Genomic DNA, 19156 nt, shown 5'->3' with positions numbered 1-19156 from the left:
TAATACTGAGATCATGAGTTAGTTGAAAGTGAGTCGATAGGTTGTGGAATCAGTTCAGTGTTGAGGTGAGTGAGGTTTATTTGTTGTTTATTGAGAGACAATACAGAGACCCCTCTGGCCCTTTGAGCCACGCTGGTCAGCAACCCCCCCCCCCCCCCCCCAATTTAATTCTAGCCTAATCATGGGAATTAACCTATCAAATGCTATGACTTTGGACTTTGGGAGGAAACCGGAGCGCCCGGAGGAAACCCCCATGGTTACGAGGAGAATGTGCAAACTCCTTACAGGCAATAGCGGGAATTGAACCCAGTTCAATACTGTAAAAGAACTACGCTACCATGGCGACCCAACTTCGCTTTTGTGCCACCCCATTCCACACTGGTTTGGGAGCCTAATGGCTGAGGTGTAATAACTGTTCGTAGACATGGTCTTGTGTGTGCCTCCCTCCTGATGGTAGCAGTCTTGCCTTTGAATTCCAGTAATATTCACCTGCTCTGTTCGAGCCCACTGAAAGTTCTGCCCTCTGCATCTACTCCCACAATGTTTCTCTTGCCTATCACATTTATTCTTTGAGCTACATTAACTACAAGCTTCTCAGTGCATTGCATTTAATTGAAGTTCCTAACTTCACAGTGAAACTCCCTTCTCCCCATGTCCTTTTCTGCAAACTTCAGCTGTCTCCCATTTCTACCAATTATTCTGACGTGTGTGTGTGTGTGTGTGTGTGTGTGTGTCCTTCTTTCACACCACCATCAACACCTTGCCCCATCTTTGGTATCTTATTTTTGTTTACCTATTACAAAACACCTTCTATGGCATCTGTTTTCAGATGATTACTGCTCTCCATCTTAAAGTCAGTTTATAAAGCCAGTTGTATAGTCTCAAGGAATGTGGCTGATTTCTAAAGCTAAGAGAAAATGGGCAAAAATCCGTAAGTGCTGTGTTCTGTAGCATCCAGGCAGCCTTCTTAGAAGTTCAATCCTTGAAGATGACTTGAGCTATCCAGAAACATTAATCACTTCTGTTTGATGACATGTCCATCTAATGTAGAAAAGTCCAATGGCTAATGATGGGGGGGTGGGGGGGGCACGCAATACAGGTTATCCATTATAACTGCTGGCTCAATCTGCTTGAATCCCACATGCCATTCCTTATGATTGAGGTTCAGGCAAGTTTTCAGTGCAATAATAGCTCCAATTATAACCAGTATTTTGTTATGGGTTATTTTGAAATGCATGCAGAGTATTGGAAAGGACATGTCTTACATGGAATTGAATTATTTGGATTGAATTGCTGATTGTGACTTTTGTGTTATTGCAGAATTGCCTCTTCGTCTCACAGGAGCCATTCCAGCCTATTCCTGCCCTCTCTTCTGGACAGAATTCAATGGATACTGTTTCCGCTTCTTTCCTGAGACCAAAAACTGGGCGGAAGCTGACCTGTATTGTGCTGAGTTTTCAAATGGACTTAGATCAGCAAAATTAGCATCTATTCATAGGTAAATCACACCTGTTTAGATGGGGTATGTCAATAAGTATACACTTTTAAAATTGAAGTTCTTCGTCAAATGTGTATGACCAGGAACGTGATCTGTAATTCATCAGGAAACTTTATTTCCTGTATTGAAATACAGGAAACAAAGACATTAACTAATTTGTGGTGACATAAGCTTGTGAAGAATTAAGACTTAAATGTGCCTGGAGTTACTTAAACCTTCAACATGCAGGCTTCTTTTGAGCAGCTGAAAAGTATTTGATATCAAGTATATTTAATTTGGGTTGAAGAGTTTCCACGAAATTGAAGGTGACACGGATCATTGGAAATCGAATTCTCTTCATGAAAAGATGTTGTGTGCGAAAGTAAAGATGGTGAAAGGTGTCACAGCAAAGGTCACAGCTATTATTTCTCTTTATGTTTGTGCTGAAATAAACATGTAACACACAAATGAAATATTGCTGATGTTTGAGACCTTACACTAAAGCATAAGTGTTTTATATTTAAACCTTAGAAGTTTGGTGCCAAAACTATGAAACAGAGAGAGTGAGCACAGGCCAATTTGTAAGTGTTGTGCACATTAACTTATAAGTGTCTCTCTCTTTGTGATTGTTACTACTTGATATCTTTCACATAGGTAGGTAGACATTTATTTTATTTAGAGATATAACATGAAGAGCCCCTTCCAGCTCAACAAGCTGCATTGCCAGGCAACCCATATATTGAACCCTGTTCTAATCACTAGACTATTTCCAAAAAACAATTAATCAATAAACTGGTATGTTTTTGGAATATGGGAGGAAACGCACACGCTCACGGAAAGGATGTACAAACTTCTTACAGAGGACACTGCAGCTTAACTCCAAACTCGAACGCCACAGGCTGTACGTGGTCAAGAGCAGAGCATTTTTACTGTTCTGTCTGGATAGGATGTATTCTATGGTGCATTGACCAAAGAGAGAATGCTAAGTCTCTTTAGCCTCCTGAGGAAGTAGAGGCACTGGGAGCTTTCTTGGCACGGTGTCAACAACATGGTTGGACCAGAACACTTCACATTCAACACCACTAAACAGAAGCACGTGCATTGCCCTCTTCCTGAAGTCGATGGCCAGCTATGTCTTTTTTAACCGACATTGAGGGAAACGTCATTGTCACAACATCATATCACTGAGCAATCTATCTCCTTCCTATATTCTGGACTCATCATTATTTGAGGTGTGGCCAACTACAGTGGTATCCTCTGCAAACTTGTAGATGGACTTGGAGCAGAATCGGGCCTTAAAGTTATGAGTGTATAGGGAGTAGAGTAGTGCGACACCATTGTTGAGGATGATCAAAGTGGAGATGTTGCTGCCTTTCCTCGCTGATTGTGGACTGTTGATCAGAAAATATTGGGTTCTGAAGTTTGCTCATGATACAAGTTAAGCAGGATGAGTAGGGAGGTAAAGAGACTTCCAGAGTATATAGGCATACTGGCTGAGTGGACAACATCATGTGGAGATATGAAGTTATCTATTTTGATCAAGTACACATCCCGTTAAAACCAATCAGCTGCAGGTGGATGTGGAATGACTGAGTGTTTCAGGGGCAGCTGAGTGGCTAGTGGAAGATGTATCTCTGTCATGACCCCTATGCTCAAAAGCAAAACAGGGAAGCGGAATATTTTATTTAATGCTGAGAGACGGGATAATGTTGATGTTGCACGTTCTCAGATTGATGCTTGTACTTTGCCAAGACTATGAACTCTGCAATTACTCTCCTAATCCTATCTACTTTATTTTCCGCTTTCAGAACAAGTTTTAAAATCTTGCCTCAGCCTTTTGTTGATTTCCAATAAAATCTTTGTGGCTCACTGTCAGATTTTGTGTTTTGTTTTAAATGTGTCTATTCCTTTGTCTGTGACTATTGATGATCACAGATCTAACCTTCTGGCCTAACCTGTCCTTCAACCTATAATTAGCACCAACATTGATTCAGTGGAGCTTGTACCAGTGGGTGACAGCAGCAGGGATTGAGAGCAATCGAGAACACTTGCTCTCCATCTCAATATCCAACAAACCCTCTGCCTCCTGCTTATCCATGATTTCTATTGATGCTAATTAGAAGGACTATCTGGTTCAGTTATTTCTCTTTGCTTAAGACCGTAAGGTAGAGTTGGGCTATTCATCTCATCGAGTCTGCTCTGCCATTCTATTATGGCTTTTCAACCTCATTCGCCTGCCCTCTCCGCAAAACCTTTGACACCCTGACTAACCAAGAACCTATCAAACTACGCTTTGATAGTAGCCATTGACTTGGCCTTCACAGCTGTCTGTGGCAACAAATTTCTCAGATTCCCCACCTTGTGGCTGGATTTCCATACAACACTACCTGAGTAGTGATGAATCACTTGTCATCTCTCTACACTACAGATTATGCATGATATCCAACTGCTTGAGATGATTCACTTTTAAATTCCTCTAGCCTGCATTGCTTTGTCACTTGATTAAACAATTGTTCCTACTCTTCCGAGGCTTGCCCGTTGGAATGGCTTCACCAGGATGAATGGGGCTGTGTAGGCCTGCTGGCACCATAAAGTTCATAGTTGGTTCACCGTTGTGGGTGCTGTAAACTAGGGCTTTCACCAGACATTAAGGATTTTGTCACATTCAGAGAGCACTTGGCGGTGCTGAAGTCTTTTTCGTATATCTTGGTATATGATCCGCTGTTGACAGCCAAGAGTCTGGCAGCATTTGGTGTCAGTTTGCTTCATCGCAACATCCCACCTTCTGTCAGGCTTATCTGCTTTTAATGTCTGACAAAACACAGGGCCAGAATTCCCTGCCGGTAGTAAGTTGCTGGTCCACCAGTGACACGCTGTTTCTCATTCATAACTGTTTGGGTCTTGTGCCTTTGGCAGGTAGGGAATTGTGGAGGGAGAGGTTTAGCACTGGACAGGTCGTGCTATTAACACCTGAAGAAAAAACTTTCACTGGAGCCTAAGCTAATATAGCTGAATGTCAAATCTGCCAAAACTGACTATTTCTGAAATTTTCAAAAACTACTACAAATCAATGGAACGGCTAAAATGTGTTAAATAAGAATGGACGATTCTAGAACTATTCAACAGGTCAGGTAGCATATGTGGAGAGAGGAACGGAATTAACATATTAAGGTAATGGCATTCTGTCAGCTCTTGGATAGACATATTTTAACTTGGAGAAGAATAGAGTTGTGTTGGGAACAAAAGGAATATTTGTGAAGGGGTGAAAATAAAAAGAAAATGAATGATATGGATTGACATCATCTGAGAGAGAGTCCTGATTGGTTATTAATGCTAATTAAACAATTTTAATCATAGTTCAGCAATACCACTCATTTACTCCAAATCAGGGGTGCACTGGAAATATCCAATCGTGATCACGTTGTTGAACAATCATTTCCCACCCCTTCAATTTCAGTATAGCGATTGACTGCATTGATGCAACTACTTGCTTGCCCTCAGAACTTAGAAATTTCATCAGTCTTGCTGCCAACCTCCACTCGGCCCTTGTATTCATATGGTCCATCTTAACCTCCTTTTTCATGATTCCCTAATCTCCATTTCAGAAAGCGAGTTAGCAGCCAATTACCATGACAGGCTGACAGATTCCCCAGTTACTTTGCAACACCTCCTCCACTCGGCTTCCTGTATGGATTCTATTCCATGCTCTCTGGCTCAGTTGCATCCATTCCGAAACTGTCATTTTCCCAGCAATACCAGCCTTTTAAGACTGTTGCTGCTTCTCCATAGTGGTTGATATAGTTCCCAACTGCCTGTTCCGCTCCCCACCTTCTCGCCCCACTTCCCACTGACAACCAGCATCCTTCCTCACATCCTTGCCTTTCATCCCACTAGTCTCTACATTCAGTAAATCATCTTCCACAGTTGCCATTATCTGAATGAGTTGGGACTACCGGACCCATTTTCTCCTCCCCACGCCTTTCATTGCACCTATGGTGCTCTAGGTCAATCTTCCAACTCCCCTTCCCACGGAACCTTCCAACACATTTGCAGGAAATGTGACTTTTGCTTCTTTTCATCATCCCAGAACCCACACAGTCAAGGCAGTGACGTGCATGTGTTACTTCTATTTAAATGTGCAGTGTTCATTGCTCATGATGTCATCTTGTTTACGATGGAGAAAACAAACACAGGCTGGGTAAACACTTTGCAGAAGCTCCTCTGTCCAGTTCACACAGCTGACCCTGAGCTTTCAGTTTCCTGCTTCTTTAAAAAATTCTCATTCACATTCCTACTGTTGCGCCTCTGTCTTTCTTTCCTATACTGTTTTATATATTATATCATAAAGGTTGAGGGGACAGCACATTGTGTTCCGTGCACTACATACAAAATGCTGGATGAACTCAGCAAGTCAGGAGCATGGAGGGAAATGAACAGTTGATGTTTCTAGCAGAGACCCTTCGTAAGAGCTCTTTAGGCACATTGCAGACCTCAGGGCATAATATTGACTTTAGCAATTTCAGATAGCCTGCCTTTCCTGTTTGTGTTTTATCTAACCTGTTGTGATGCATGTTATTACTTTTCAATCCCTGGTCAAGGCTTATGTAATGTAGTTTTTCTCTCACTACTGATCCAGCCTAACCTGGTGGTTTTTTTCCCAGCATTTTCTCCTATTTTAGCTTCGCAACAACTGCTGTGCTTTGCAGTACAGGTTTCTTTTACATTGCATTCCCTCTATTTCCACCTCCCTCAGACTGATTAGCTGCCATCAGCAAGACTTTGCTCTGAAACTCTCTATCATTCTGATGATCTCCACCTTTAATTTCAATAAGAACTTTTCAAAAACAAGGTGTTTACCTGCTGAGCATTTTATCCTTTGTTATGTTGTCAGAACTATAATTAATGTTGGGTATCTTAGCACCCTTTGTGTAAAAGTAATTTTAAATGGGGCTTAGTTGAATTCTGCATGAAATTAAGTATCAGGTTATGTGAGTACACAATGTATTGAGCACATTTTATCATTTTGGCTGTTGGATTGCTTAATTTCCTCTATTTTCTTTTACTCAAGTCTGATATGCTTTACAAGCAATTTCAGCTATTTCTTGTGCATCCTTGTTGCCTGAGGATGAGAAATTTCACCGGACAATGCAGACAGCTTGTACTCTCCCACAAAGGTGTGTCCACTGGCTTGTGGTGATGGCATCTGTCGGTCTTGAGAGACCGTCGATCTGTGCCTGGAGTTTTCCAGGGCGCAGGCCTGGGCAGGGTTGCATGGGAGACCGGCAGTTGCCCAAGCTGCAGGCCTTCCCCTCTCCACGCCACCGATGTTGTCCAAGGGAAGGGCACTAGGACCCATGCAGCTTGGCACCCATACAGCTGGCTTGTACAACTTAACTAATGTTATCGGACCAAGCCGTCCAATACTGCAGATTCCTTGTTTCTTCCAATTAATGACTTCAGTTTCTCTACAACAGTCTGCCAGCAGCTATGTAACGTTTTCTGCTCAGACTTCACAACTTGTTATTTGAAATAGATTAAAATCCCCGGAGGATGCTGAAGTGAGAATGGGAAATGTGCTGCAGGGCATCTTAAATTGATTTACAGCAGGACACTGCTGGCATTGTTGTAATTAAACAGAAAACCACACACAGCCATCCATACTTCACCATCAGTGACATGCCCTCTTATTGCTACATTAAGGTGCAGCTATAGGAAAGATGCACTGTAATGTCTTGAGACCAGCTTCTTACCCCTCTGCTATCAGATTCCTGAATGATCCATAAACCCATGAGCACTAATTCCTCATTTGCTTCATTTGTATTCTATATTGTAACCTGTGTTTTTTAAGGACTTGTGCTGTATCGCTAACACAAAAACAAATTTCATGGCAATTGGCAGTGATAATATATCTGATTCTGATGCACTGGACAGTTCTGGTCTCAGCAGTGTTAGGACTGAGGTTAAATCTGATGAGCTCATCTTGGATTCTTGGGGCTGGGATTCTGGTACATCTTGAATATTCCTTTTTATTTTAGATTTCTAGCAACTGCTCTCTTCTTCATTTCTCTGTGCAACGTTGTTTTCTGTCTTCCATTTTAGTTTACCCCTTTGCGAATCAAAAATATTGTATTTTTTTCAATGTAAGATTGCAAGGCCTTGTAAATGAAAACAATACATGGGTCTAATCTGTTGATGCTATGGTTATTCAATTAACACAGTTTGGTTGGCAGTCATCAATCATGGGTTTGTGCCTGTGGTGGACTGTGTCCTCTCCGGGGTGCAAGCCTGGGCGGAACAATTTGAAGAACCTGCCATCGCCCATGCAGCAGGTTCCCCTTCTCCATGTCACTGATGTAGTCCAAGGGAGAAGCAAGCACTGATACGGCTTGGCACCAATTTTGTCACAGAGGTTGCCAATGAAGTTGTAAGTAACATCAAACTGCCTTAGGGACCCCGGCTCAGGATTTCTTCCTTGGGGATTACTCCTGAAGCCTTTCCCGTGGGCAGCAGAGGTTGAAAATCAGTTTTCCTTCTCCTAGGCAGGCTGCTGTCCAAGGCTGACAAGCCCCACCTGCCCGAAGCAACTGGTTTTGAGGTGCCAGTGGTCAACATTTGCCCCTTCTCTTTTCAGCAGAAACAGTTCTGCTGGGCCTAGTCGCTCAGCCACATATGAAGGCCAAGAGTTGGACTTGGTTGTCAGAGGTTGTTAGAGACACACATTATTTGGAGCACTTTTTAGGTAGTGGGAACTTATCACCACTACCACCCCAGCTATGACAACCTTAGGATCCAATGTACGGTTTAGTACAGGAATTACAATTGTTTCCCACCTTCTAAGTATCTCGCCTCACAAGTCTAGGCAGTTCATGGGGAGGCATTTAGCTTTTCTTGCAGCAAGCAATGAAAGTTGTCAGCATCTTGTTGGTGGTAGATTACGGTGAAACCGTATCATCTCTCTGACATCCCAGATAACCACCACAGACCTACAAATGCACCTACATTAATTACAGTTCCAGCAAAATAATTTTCAGGATTGGGGCACAAAAGCAGGGCAGGTAATTGTTGAGTTTTTAAAAAGTTCTTTTTAAGAGCTGCGGTGGGGGTATTCACAGTCACTTTAAGGCCAACGATCACTGATTGGGATTCGATTCTCCACTATTTGAAAGGAGTTTGTACATTCCCCTGGTGACCGAATGAGTTTTCTCTCTGTGCTCTGGTTTCCTCCCACATTCTAAAGATGTACAGTTTAGGGTTAGTAAGTTGTGGGCAAGCGCTGTTCATGGCGACACACGTGGGCTGTGACCAGCGCAATCCATGGACGCAAAATGATGCCTTTCACTGAATGTTTTGATGTACATATGACAAATAAAGCCAATCTTTAAAGCTCTGCTTCCTTAATCAAATGGAATGCTGCTTGCTCAATCATACTCACCTAAAGATCCACTGTGGAAAAGGACCACAGCGAAGGAGGAAGATAATGATGAAAAAGAAACAAAAGCAATTACACGTACACTAACATTATTTTAACTTAACTCTTTGCCTTACTCTTACTAGCTGGGAAGAGAACGTGTTTGTTTATGACTTGGTTAACAGTCGAGTTCCTGGAATTCCTACTGATATTTGGATAGGACTCCATGACAGAAGAGTGGTAAGTCCATTTTGTAATATCGTGGCAATTTCAAAAAGTTGTTTAGGTGACCTTGCAACATTGTATCATGGAATATAAACTTTGATAATTGACGCTTGTAGGCCTCTCTATTATTCTTATTGACCCAAAAGTTACAATGGAGATGGTGTCAATAATGGTTTGTTTTCGTATCTTAATTAATTTTGAGTGACAGGTCCTCCAATACTTGAGATTTTCCCTCTTGTAGAAACTTGTATTTTAAAGGAAACACATGGAAGGAAGACATGTCATTGGTAATTGGTGCTAAATGGACGTGAAAGTACTAGCTGCCATCTATACTCACCTTTTCCCATACAGTTTAATTGACTTCAAATTTCAAAGTAAATTCATTATCAAAGTACATATAGATCATTCATTTTCTTGTAAGCATAGAAATACAATAGAATCAATGAAATACGACACACAAAGACCGACAAACAACCAATGTGCAAATGAAGACAAACAGTGCAAACACAAAATAAAACTAATAAGAAATAATACTGAGAACGTGAGTGATAGAGTCCTTGAAAGTGAGTCCATAGGTTGTGGAATTGGTTCAGTGTTGAGTTGACTGAAGCTGTCCACGCTGGTTCAGAAGCCGAAAGGTTGAAGGGTGATAATTGTTCCTGAACCTGGCCGTGTGGGATCTAATGCTCCTGTACCTCTTTTCTGACAGCAGCAGTAAGAAGAAAGCATGGCCTGGATGGTGGGGGTCCTTAATGAAATCTGTTTTCCCTTGTAGCAGCACTCCTTGTAGACATGCTCAATGGGGAGGGCATTTCCTGTGATGGACTGGGCTGTACCTGTTAATTTTTTTTTTAGGCTTTTACATTCTTGAGCGTTGGGGCTTCCACACCAGCCAGTGGTGCAAACAACCAGGGTGCTTGCCACTTTGCATCTTTGGAAGTTTGTTAAAGTTTTGGATGACAGGCCAAAATTTGCGCAAGTTTTCACGAAAGTAGAGGTGATGTTGTGCCTTCTTTGTAATGGCTCTTGTGTGCTGGTCCCAGGACAGATCACTGAAGTGAAAGCACCAAGGAATTTAAACTTGCTGACTCTCTTCCTCCATTTCCCTATTGAGGACTGGCACATAGATGGCTGGTTTTCTCCTCTAGTCTATAATCACCTCTTTGGTTTTGCTGATGTTGGGTAGGAGGTTTTTGTTGTGGCACCATTCAGCTAGGTTTTCAATCTCTCTTCTATATGCGGATTTGTCATCACCCTGGATTCGGCCAACATTTGCGGTGTTGTCGGCAAACGTAAATGTGGCATTGGCCTCACAGTCATAAGTATAATGCGAGTAGAGCAGGGGCTAAATTCAATGGAATTGCAAGAGCTGAGATGACCAGAAGATGATGATATTTTTCCTGTTTTGGACCAAAGGTGAATTGTTACTTTTTTTTGGATAAGTAGCTCTGGTTTATTTGAAAAATGCACAATAGCCAAAAATGAAAGGGGGGGGGGGGGGGGAAGACCCAAGAATAATCCATAACCAAGAAACTAATAAGAGCCTTCAGAAGAAATCAATAAAGGTTTAAGTGATGATGGCTAGTTCTTCGCTAGTGAAGATCAGGAGGGAAGAAGAGTCCTCAGGAGCAATGGCACGATTGTTGGTGACTGTAGAGGCCAATTCTGGATCTGATGACTCTGGGACATTTGGGACACGGAACAACTGGAATGTGGGTGCTTGAGTAGTAGAATCCTTCCTGCATCTTCTCTTCGGCAGTTGCTCTTCTAGATTCCTCAGAACTGTTGGCTGCTCCATGGATCAGTGGTCTCTGTCACAGGTTGACCTCTATTTGCCTGAGAGAGCTGCTGCTTAGGTTGTTGTTTGCACCTCTTGTGCAGGGCACCATGATTTCTCTTGCCCTTAAAGGTTTAACTAACTGGACATTTAACCACTTCAATGATTTTTTTTCATCGATCCATGATGATACTTCAATTAATTTTCATTCCAAGTTCCTTAATAAAATAAATCTTACCATCTGGCTTGAAATTTTCAATTGAATCTGCACTGTCTTTTTGGGAAGAGCCCTCTGTGTTTCCACAGCACTTTGTATACAAAACTAATTCCTGATTTCATACATGAATGGACCCGGCTCCAAGTTGAAGATCGTGCTCCTTTATTCCGAATTCGTCCATGTTCTACAAAGAAGTAATATTACAGTGATCCAGTTCACAACCAAAGTAGCATGCCTTGAAAACAAAACGCAGAGTGCATGTTTATCAGAAAACTGCTGTTTCTAGGCCAGTGAATTCCATTATGTGGACAAATGTGTGTATCAATACTCTTAATACCACAGTTGGACAGGTGACCAGTTGATTGATTTGGTGGTGGAGGAATAGTATTGAATATTACATTAGCTTCCTTAGTAGTTGCCTGATTGATAGTGGCCCAGAAATTACTCCAAGCAATGTTGTGAGTCACCCTAGCACCATTTGTGAAACTCTCATATAGAGCAAGAACATTGAATGTGTGATTCACAGAGCAAGCAAATGGGTGTTACTGCAACAACGATAGGTGTGATCTTTTTCAGTCAACTCTTGAAGAGTAAACAACCATGAGAAGCAGCTTTCCAGTCAGGTGCTACCTAGCAGTGTACCGTCCTGTATTGGTACAGGAGCCTGAAGACCCACACTTAATAATTTACAAACAGGTTGTTCTTCTCCACCATCAAGTTTATGAAAGTGTTCATAGGTTCATGAACCAATCTCATTATTCCTTTTTTCCAGAACATCGAAGAGTACAGCACTAGATGAAACCTTTTGGCCCACAATGTTGTGATGAGCCAATCAAATTAATCGTTTGCTTGTTCATTTATTTATTGAGATACAGTGTGAAGTAGGCCCTTCTGGCCCTTTGAGCCATGCTGCCCAGCAACCCCCCGATACAATCCCGGCCTAATGATGGGACAATGTACAATGACCAATTAACCTACCAACCCTTGCATCTTTAGACTGTGCGGGGAAACTGGAGGAAACCAAGATGGCCACAAGGAGAATGTACAAATTTCTTGCAGGCAGCAGCAGGACTAATCTCTTCTGACTACACAACATCCATACCCTTCCATTTTCCTTCCATTCATGCACCTATCTAAACATGTTTTAAACATCTCTAGTCATTCTGCCTCTACCACCAACACAGGCAGTGCATTCCAGGCTCACTGCGTGGGGGAAATAAACTTGTCCCTCGTATCTCTTTGAAGATTACCCCTCTCATCTTGAATACATATCATCTGGTATTAAACATTTCAACCCTTGTGGGGAGGGGGGAGAGATACTGTCTGCCTCTCATAACCTTATAAACATCTATCAGATATCCCCTCAGCCTCCGACACTCCAGAGTAAACAACCCAAATTTGTGCAACCTTTTCATTATAGCACACGCTTTCTAACCCAGGCAGCATCCTGGTAAATCAGATCTACATTCTTTCCAAAGCCCTGACATTCTACCTATAATGGGGCAATCAGAACTGTGCGCAATACTCCAGATGCGACTGAACTGGTATTTTATAAAGCTGCAACGTAACTACCTGCCTTTTGAACTCAGTGCCTCGACAAATAAAGACAAGCATGTCATAATGTCTTTTTAACCACTCAATCAACGGGTATAGCCACTTTCAGGGAGCTGTGAACTTAAACCTCAAGATCCCTCTGCTCATCAAAACTGTTAAAGATCTTGCTCTTAACAGTATGCTGTCTCTTTGTGTTTGATCTACCAAGGTTCAGCACTTCACATTTGGTTGGGTTGAACTCCATCTGCCATTTCTCTGCCCATGTGTACAAATCATTGTATTCTTTACCAGTTTTCTATGCTATCCACAACACCACCAATCTTCGTATCATCTGCAAACTTACTAACTCACCCATCTACGTTTTCATTCAGGTCATTTATATACATCACCAACAGCTGAGGTCCCAGTACAGATCCCTGTGGAACATCTCTAATCACAGACCTCCAGCTAGAATAAGTCCCTTCGACTTCCACCCTCTGCCTTCTCTGGGCAAGGCAGTTCTGAATCCAAACACCTAATTCACCATGGATCCCATGCATCTTAATCTCTGGATAAGCATCCCTTGAGATCCCAAATTTTCAAGCACCTTACTAAAATCCATACAGACAAATCCACAGCTCTACCTTCATCAGTTACTCTCATCACCTCATCAAGAAACTCAATTGAGTTAGTATGACATAATTTATCCTGTACAAGGCCAAGCTGGTTCAACCTAATTAGACTGTGGGTTTCCAAATGCTCATAAATCCTATCCCCAAGAATTCTCTCCAGTAATTTCCCTACTATTAATGTGAGGCTCACTCGTCTATAGGTTCCAGGGTTATCCCTGATTTGATTCTTGAATAATGGAAAAATATTAACTAATTGCTAGTCCTCTGGGACCTCACCCATGGCTAAAAAGGACACAAAGATATGTTTCAAGGTCCCAGCCATCTGTTCTCTTGCCTTTCTCAATAACCTAGGGTATATCCCATCAGGTCCTGAGTACTTGTCACCTTAATGATCTTCAAGAGACCAAAGACTACCCCCTCCTTGGCCCTAACGTATCAATACACTCAGCACTGATCGCCTATCTTCCACATGCTTCTTGGTAAATACTTCTAGATGTTTGTACCTTGGTAAATTGTACTGTTTATTTTGTAATTTGTAATAATATATCTTTGCACTGTACTCCTGCTAAACAATAAATTTTACATCATACAAGTCAGTAAAACATGATTCTGGCAATAATGCATGATTTGAGAGAACATTCTCCGGGAGGTCAAAGACAGAATGATGAAGAACAGTGTCCACAGGATATCCTTGGTGCAAAAAAGTCTTCCATGGCTGCAGACAGGGCTCCTGGTGAGTGGATGCCAGGAAGTCTATAAAATTTCTGCACTTGGAAAAATTTTGCCCGCTCCTGTGTATTGAGTGGAAAGTAAATGAAGTTGCTTTTCCTTGAGTATGGTGTTCAGGATCACCTGCAATGCAGCAGTGAACAGGAAAATGTGAAATGTGGCAAATCAACAGTAAAAGGTGGCCTAAACCTTGGCACTTTATCTACCCAGAGGAGCCCAGGTTCATGAGTGAGGGCATGCTTCAGGGTACAGTGGGTCACAAATCTCTGAGGAAAAATAATGCTGACTAATGTTGTCTTTTTAACTGCTCCCTTTTCAGAGTAAATGGGGTTTTAAAAATCTGATTAAATAGATTTATTTTTGGATCAGTGAGTGAACCTGCTCCATTGTGTGGGTTCTAAGGTAGCTACTGAGGCTAGTCTCTTCCTCAAAGGCTGATGGAAGCATAATCTTTCGTTATTTTTAGAGACAAATAGGTAAGAGGGCGATGAAGGATTACTGCACATAGATGTAGTTTCATTTAGATGAACCACATTCTTGTTAAATTGTAGGGATTAATATTTGCTGGCTGGCTTGATTTGGAAAGAAACCAAATAAGAATGTGAAATTTTTGGCCCATCTTTTGAAAGCAATAATTAATGATTAACATATTACTTTTTTTTTAATCAAATTCTGTTTAAAATATTCAGGAAGGCAGTTTTGAGTGGACTGATGGGACAACATATGACTACAATTACTGGGATGGCAACCAACCAGATGATGGGACCCAGCTGATACAGGAAGAGGAGGATTGTGTGCAAATATGGTTCCGGCAAAACAGTGGTATGATATTTCTAATATGTGCATTTCTGTGATATAATGTTTAGTGATGCATGCTTCTACTGGGAAAGAAATGATACAACATTCAGAATAGGACTTTTGTAATCTTGTATTATTGCATTTCCCTTTTAAGGAGACTTATACAATGTTCTTAGGTCCAGCATCTTGGGTGTAGGATCTGAGAATAAAATGGACCTGTTATTTACATCACTCTCAGCAGAGAATCTGTGTAATTAGTCATAAATGTGTAGACAAAAGCAGAGTTTATACCATTAATTGTAGGGGAAAAATAGGATGAGATTGATACTAATTTAGCTTGGCTTTAGAATTTAAGGATATAAGAACAATTCTTACAGAAAAAGGAAAATCAGGAGAAAGTAGTACCCATGTAAAGAATATGAAATTCTGGGGTTCTGTTGTCCACATATTAAGTACATTCGAGGCTAATCTTTCATGCTTTGAAATAATTCAAAAAATATCAGTATTCTTTTTGATAACCTAAATGGTGTAAACATGTTATGTGCAATTTTTCTAGGTCACTTAAGATGTTTTCTACTATTAATATGCAGCATTAACTGGTGAAAGGAGAAGGAATTAATTGTGATGAAGGTTTAAAATCAGAGAAATAGAAACTGTAATCCTTACAGTTTCAGTACATTAGTATTCCTACTTTGAGATAATAGAATTTGCAGATTACTCTTTATTAGAATGGACACAGAGATCGGATTGTTCAGACTTTATCCAGGTATCTCTTGTCCACAAAAGTACTGCACAATCTGTCTACTCACCAGCTGCAGCAAATAATGGATTATGTTAATGGAAATACAATCACCCAGCACTTGCTAACCAATAGTTGTTCACCATTGCCTGACGAGAGCTTGGTTCAAAACTCATTATAAATCATCCTGTACGTCAACCTCTTCAACAGCTTCCTACTTCTCCATCATAAAGCAGAGGAGGGTTGATTATTCCACCATATTTAGGGCAATTTTCAATGCCCCTAATGTCGCAGACCATTCCTACAAGAAGAAAGACCTCAATGCATATTGGCATTTTCTGGTACATGACTAATATTATTTGGAATACTGGTATTCCCTACAGATATCTCCTAGACTGAGTTCAACTACCTAACTTTCATTGCCATCATCAAATCTCCCATTGATCATGGGTGTCACTATTGAATTAAAATTGGGGTTATTATTGGTGACAAGTATTGTGGAATTTGATGTCCAGAAACAATTGTAATGGAAACCATTCCACAAGTGAGGTGCAGCTCCCAACTTCTCTCAAACAACTCTATTCCATCCAGAATGGAGCAACCTGCTTGATTGGCAATCTCATTGTTGTCAAGGTTAATCCTCTTTCGACCCCCCCCCCCCCCCCGACACTGTAGTGTGTACCGTGTGCAGATCAGACAGGCAGGGCAATACCATTGGGACAAGGACTGTTAATAATGAGAAATAGCTTCTTCTCACAGGCCTTGAGACCATTGAACCACCTGTCACCACCCAGCTCTCATCACGTATGACACACCAATAACATTATACTGTCTACTTTTAACTTGTTTTGTAAATGCAGCTTATTATTTGTTCAGATACTTGTGGAGATTTCTGATTCTGATATGTTGCCTTGTGTGTTGTGCAGCTTGATCCAGAGGAACATTGTTTCATTTGGCAGAGTACATGTATACAACTGAGTGACAATAAACTTGAACTTGATGTACTGCAGCATCATGCAAATGCTCCTTGACAATACCTTCCAAAACTATAACCTCTGCTACTCAAAGGGTCAGATAGGAATGCCACTACCCCTAAATTAAGCTCCCAAGTATACATTATCATAACAGGAAGAGATTTCACTGTTCCTACATTGCAAATGAGTAGGGAAAAATTGGAATTCCCTCCTTTAAAAACACTGTTAGAATGTTTTTAAAGTTTCTATCCCATGGAATTGTTCTATAACCTTTGTTAACCTGTCTGAGAAAAATATCAGTAAACAACCAATTTGCTTGTTTACTATTATATCTCCAGAGATCTCTCTGAAATTCTGAAGTGCGCTCATCGGGCTCATGTAGAAATGTTGCATGAAGGCTTCCCATTCGCAAAGTGCAGTCAGTGGCTACTTTATTAGGTAACTCCTGTGCCTAATAAAGTGTCCACAGAGTGTATGTTCACTATCATCTGCTGCTGTAGCCATCTGCTTCAAGATTCAATGTGTTGTGTCTTCAGAGATGCTCTTCTACACACCACTGTTGTAACAGTTATTTGAGTTACTGTTGATTTCTTGTCAGCTTGAACCAATCTGGCCATTCTCCTCTGACCTCTCTTGTCAACAAGACGTTTTCACCCACAAAACTGCCATTCACTGGAATTTTTTTTCTTTTTCTTGCACCATTCTGTGCATGAAAATCCCAGGAGATCAGCTGTTTGGGATACTCAAATCACCCCATCAAGCACCATGAATCATTCCATAGTCAAATTCACTTGGATCACATTTCTTCCCCATTCCGATGTTTGGTCTGAACAACAAATGAATGTCTTCACCACAAATGCATGCGTTTATGCATTGAGTTACTGCGACATGATTGGCTGATTTAATCTTTGTGTTGTTGAGCAGATGTACCCAATGAAGTGGCCATTGAGTTTAAGGTGGCTTTAAAGATCTTGGACAGTGTAGAGAAAAGTATGCATATCAGAAATTTGAACCAAATATGGTGATTAGATACATTACTAAAGCTCTGTCCACCATCGAGCACACCTACACAGAGCAGAACCTCCACCACTCAGTTCATGCTGTCTTCTCACTGCACCCTCAGGAAGAAGGTACAGGAGCATCAGGACTCACACTGCCAGGTTCAGGGACAGTTATTACCCCTCAACCATCAAGCTCCTAAACCAGAGGGGATAATTTCACTCAACTCCATTTTCCCTTAACTGAACTGTTTCCACAACCTATGAGCTCACTTTCAAGGATTCTCCATCTCAAGTTTTCTATCTATAAATCTATCTCTTTTTGTACTTGCACAGTTTGTAGTCTTTTGCGCACTGGTTGTCCACCCTGATGTTGCGGTCTCTCATTAATTCTATTATGGTTGTTGGATTTATTGAGTATGCCCACAAGAAAATGAATCTCAGGATTACATATATGACATGTATGTACTTTGAAAATAATTTTACTTTGGAGTGGTTCAGTATCCACGAGAGGCCATGAGAATACTTAATGGGATGGAGTAGATAAACTTACAATACCTCCTCGTCCATAAGTGACAAGACAAAGAATATAGGATCATGTTTGTTAAGAGTTGCAGATCCAGACTGCTTTATGGAGCTATGAAGAACAAAGCTTTAATCTAATTGAACCAGGGATAAAACATAAGGCTCTGATGGTCAACTCCTCGTCTTATCTTGGTCACGAGTAGTGCATTTGGGACTGGAAATTGTTTTGCGCCAAACTTGTGGTGTTAAAGCAGTGTTGCATGCCATCAACACTGTTTGTGAAGCTCATATAAAGGGTGAGAATTTCATTTGCCAGTCTACAGGACAGCATTGTTGGGCTTCCCTGTTTTAACACCATGCTAAAAGGGATCATCTGTCTAGACAGTGCATTCTACATTAATGCCTTACAAGATCCAACAGTCTTCATCACTGTGTTCTCCAGCAGATGTGATTCTTGTTGCCAGCTCTGAAAACAACATGTGTTAATATAATAAATGCCATTTCAATTACAAGGGATTGTTGCTGTTGTGTAAATGGATGTCTCAGTGATGGAAGGGAGAGTGCTCCTGAAAGACTAGTGGTGAGCATATAGCCCATGTGGCTTGGCCTTGGTGAAGGGGAGATGATGGATGTCCTGTAGTGATGGTGGTTAGTATCAGTATGTCTCAAAGGACAGGGTGGAAGGTATGGAGATCCTGAGATGTCAAGTCATCAAGATCCCCCTCTTGGCCTCACCAGTGTAGTCCAAAGGAAAGCTTATGAAGCAATTTGTTTGGCTGCAGGAGCTGCCGGAGGGATATTCAATGAGTTAAGGAGTTAACTCTGGATTTACTCCTGTTGCCTTCGTCCCTCCCAAGGCTGCCCACAAGGTAGTGAAACTATTTACCCGTAGCTGGGGAACTGATTCATGAGTACCAGGGTGTGTCCACACGCCGGTGGGCTTGATTGCTGCGTGTGCAGGGGCCAGACCTCCTCCCCGTCCTCTGTAGTTCAGCCGGAGTCTGAAAGGAGTTCAGTTTCTGTGCGTTGCCAGTGAGGCTTGCTGTTGGAGGGGCTAGGCACTGGCAGGGAGAGACTTGCACACTTGGCTCTCCTTTTTGTGAGAATGCTAGCCAGCAGTGGAA

The 19156-nt window shown here is 41.5% G+C and overlaps 1 protein-coding gene across 2 annotated transcripts in view; it reads left to right on the top strand.

Moving 5' to 3' along the window:
• The window catches only part of clec19a (C-type lectin domain containing 19A), a 47605-nt gene that overhangs the window by 11882 nt on the left and 16567 nt on the right, over positions 1-19156 (top strand). For both annotated transcript variants that reach the window (XM_059979386.1, XM_059979385.1), the window contains exons 2-4: positions 1321-1498; positions 9032-9125; positions 14688-14820. In XM_059979386.1, coding sequence (XP_059835369.1) covers positions 1321-1498; positions 9032-9125; positions 14688-14820 — 405 coding nt within the window. The remainder of the gene's footprint in view (positions 1-1320; positions 1499-9031; positions 9126-14687; positions 14821-19156) is intronic.

The sequence above is a fragment of the Hypanus sabinus genome, chromosome 9 (genome assembly GCF_030144855.1).
Source record: "Hypanus sabinus isolate sHypSab1 chromosome 9, sHypSab1.hap1, whole genome shotgun sequence".
Taxonomy (NCBI): domain Eukaryota; kingdom Metazoa; phylum Chordata; class Chondrichthyes; order Myliobatiformes; family Dasyatidae; genus Hypanus; species Hypanus sabinus.
The sequence above is the reverse complement of the archived record's forward strand: the minus strand, read 5'-3'. Positions and strand labels throughout refer to the sequence as shown.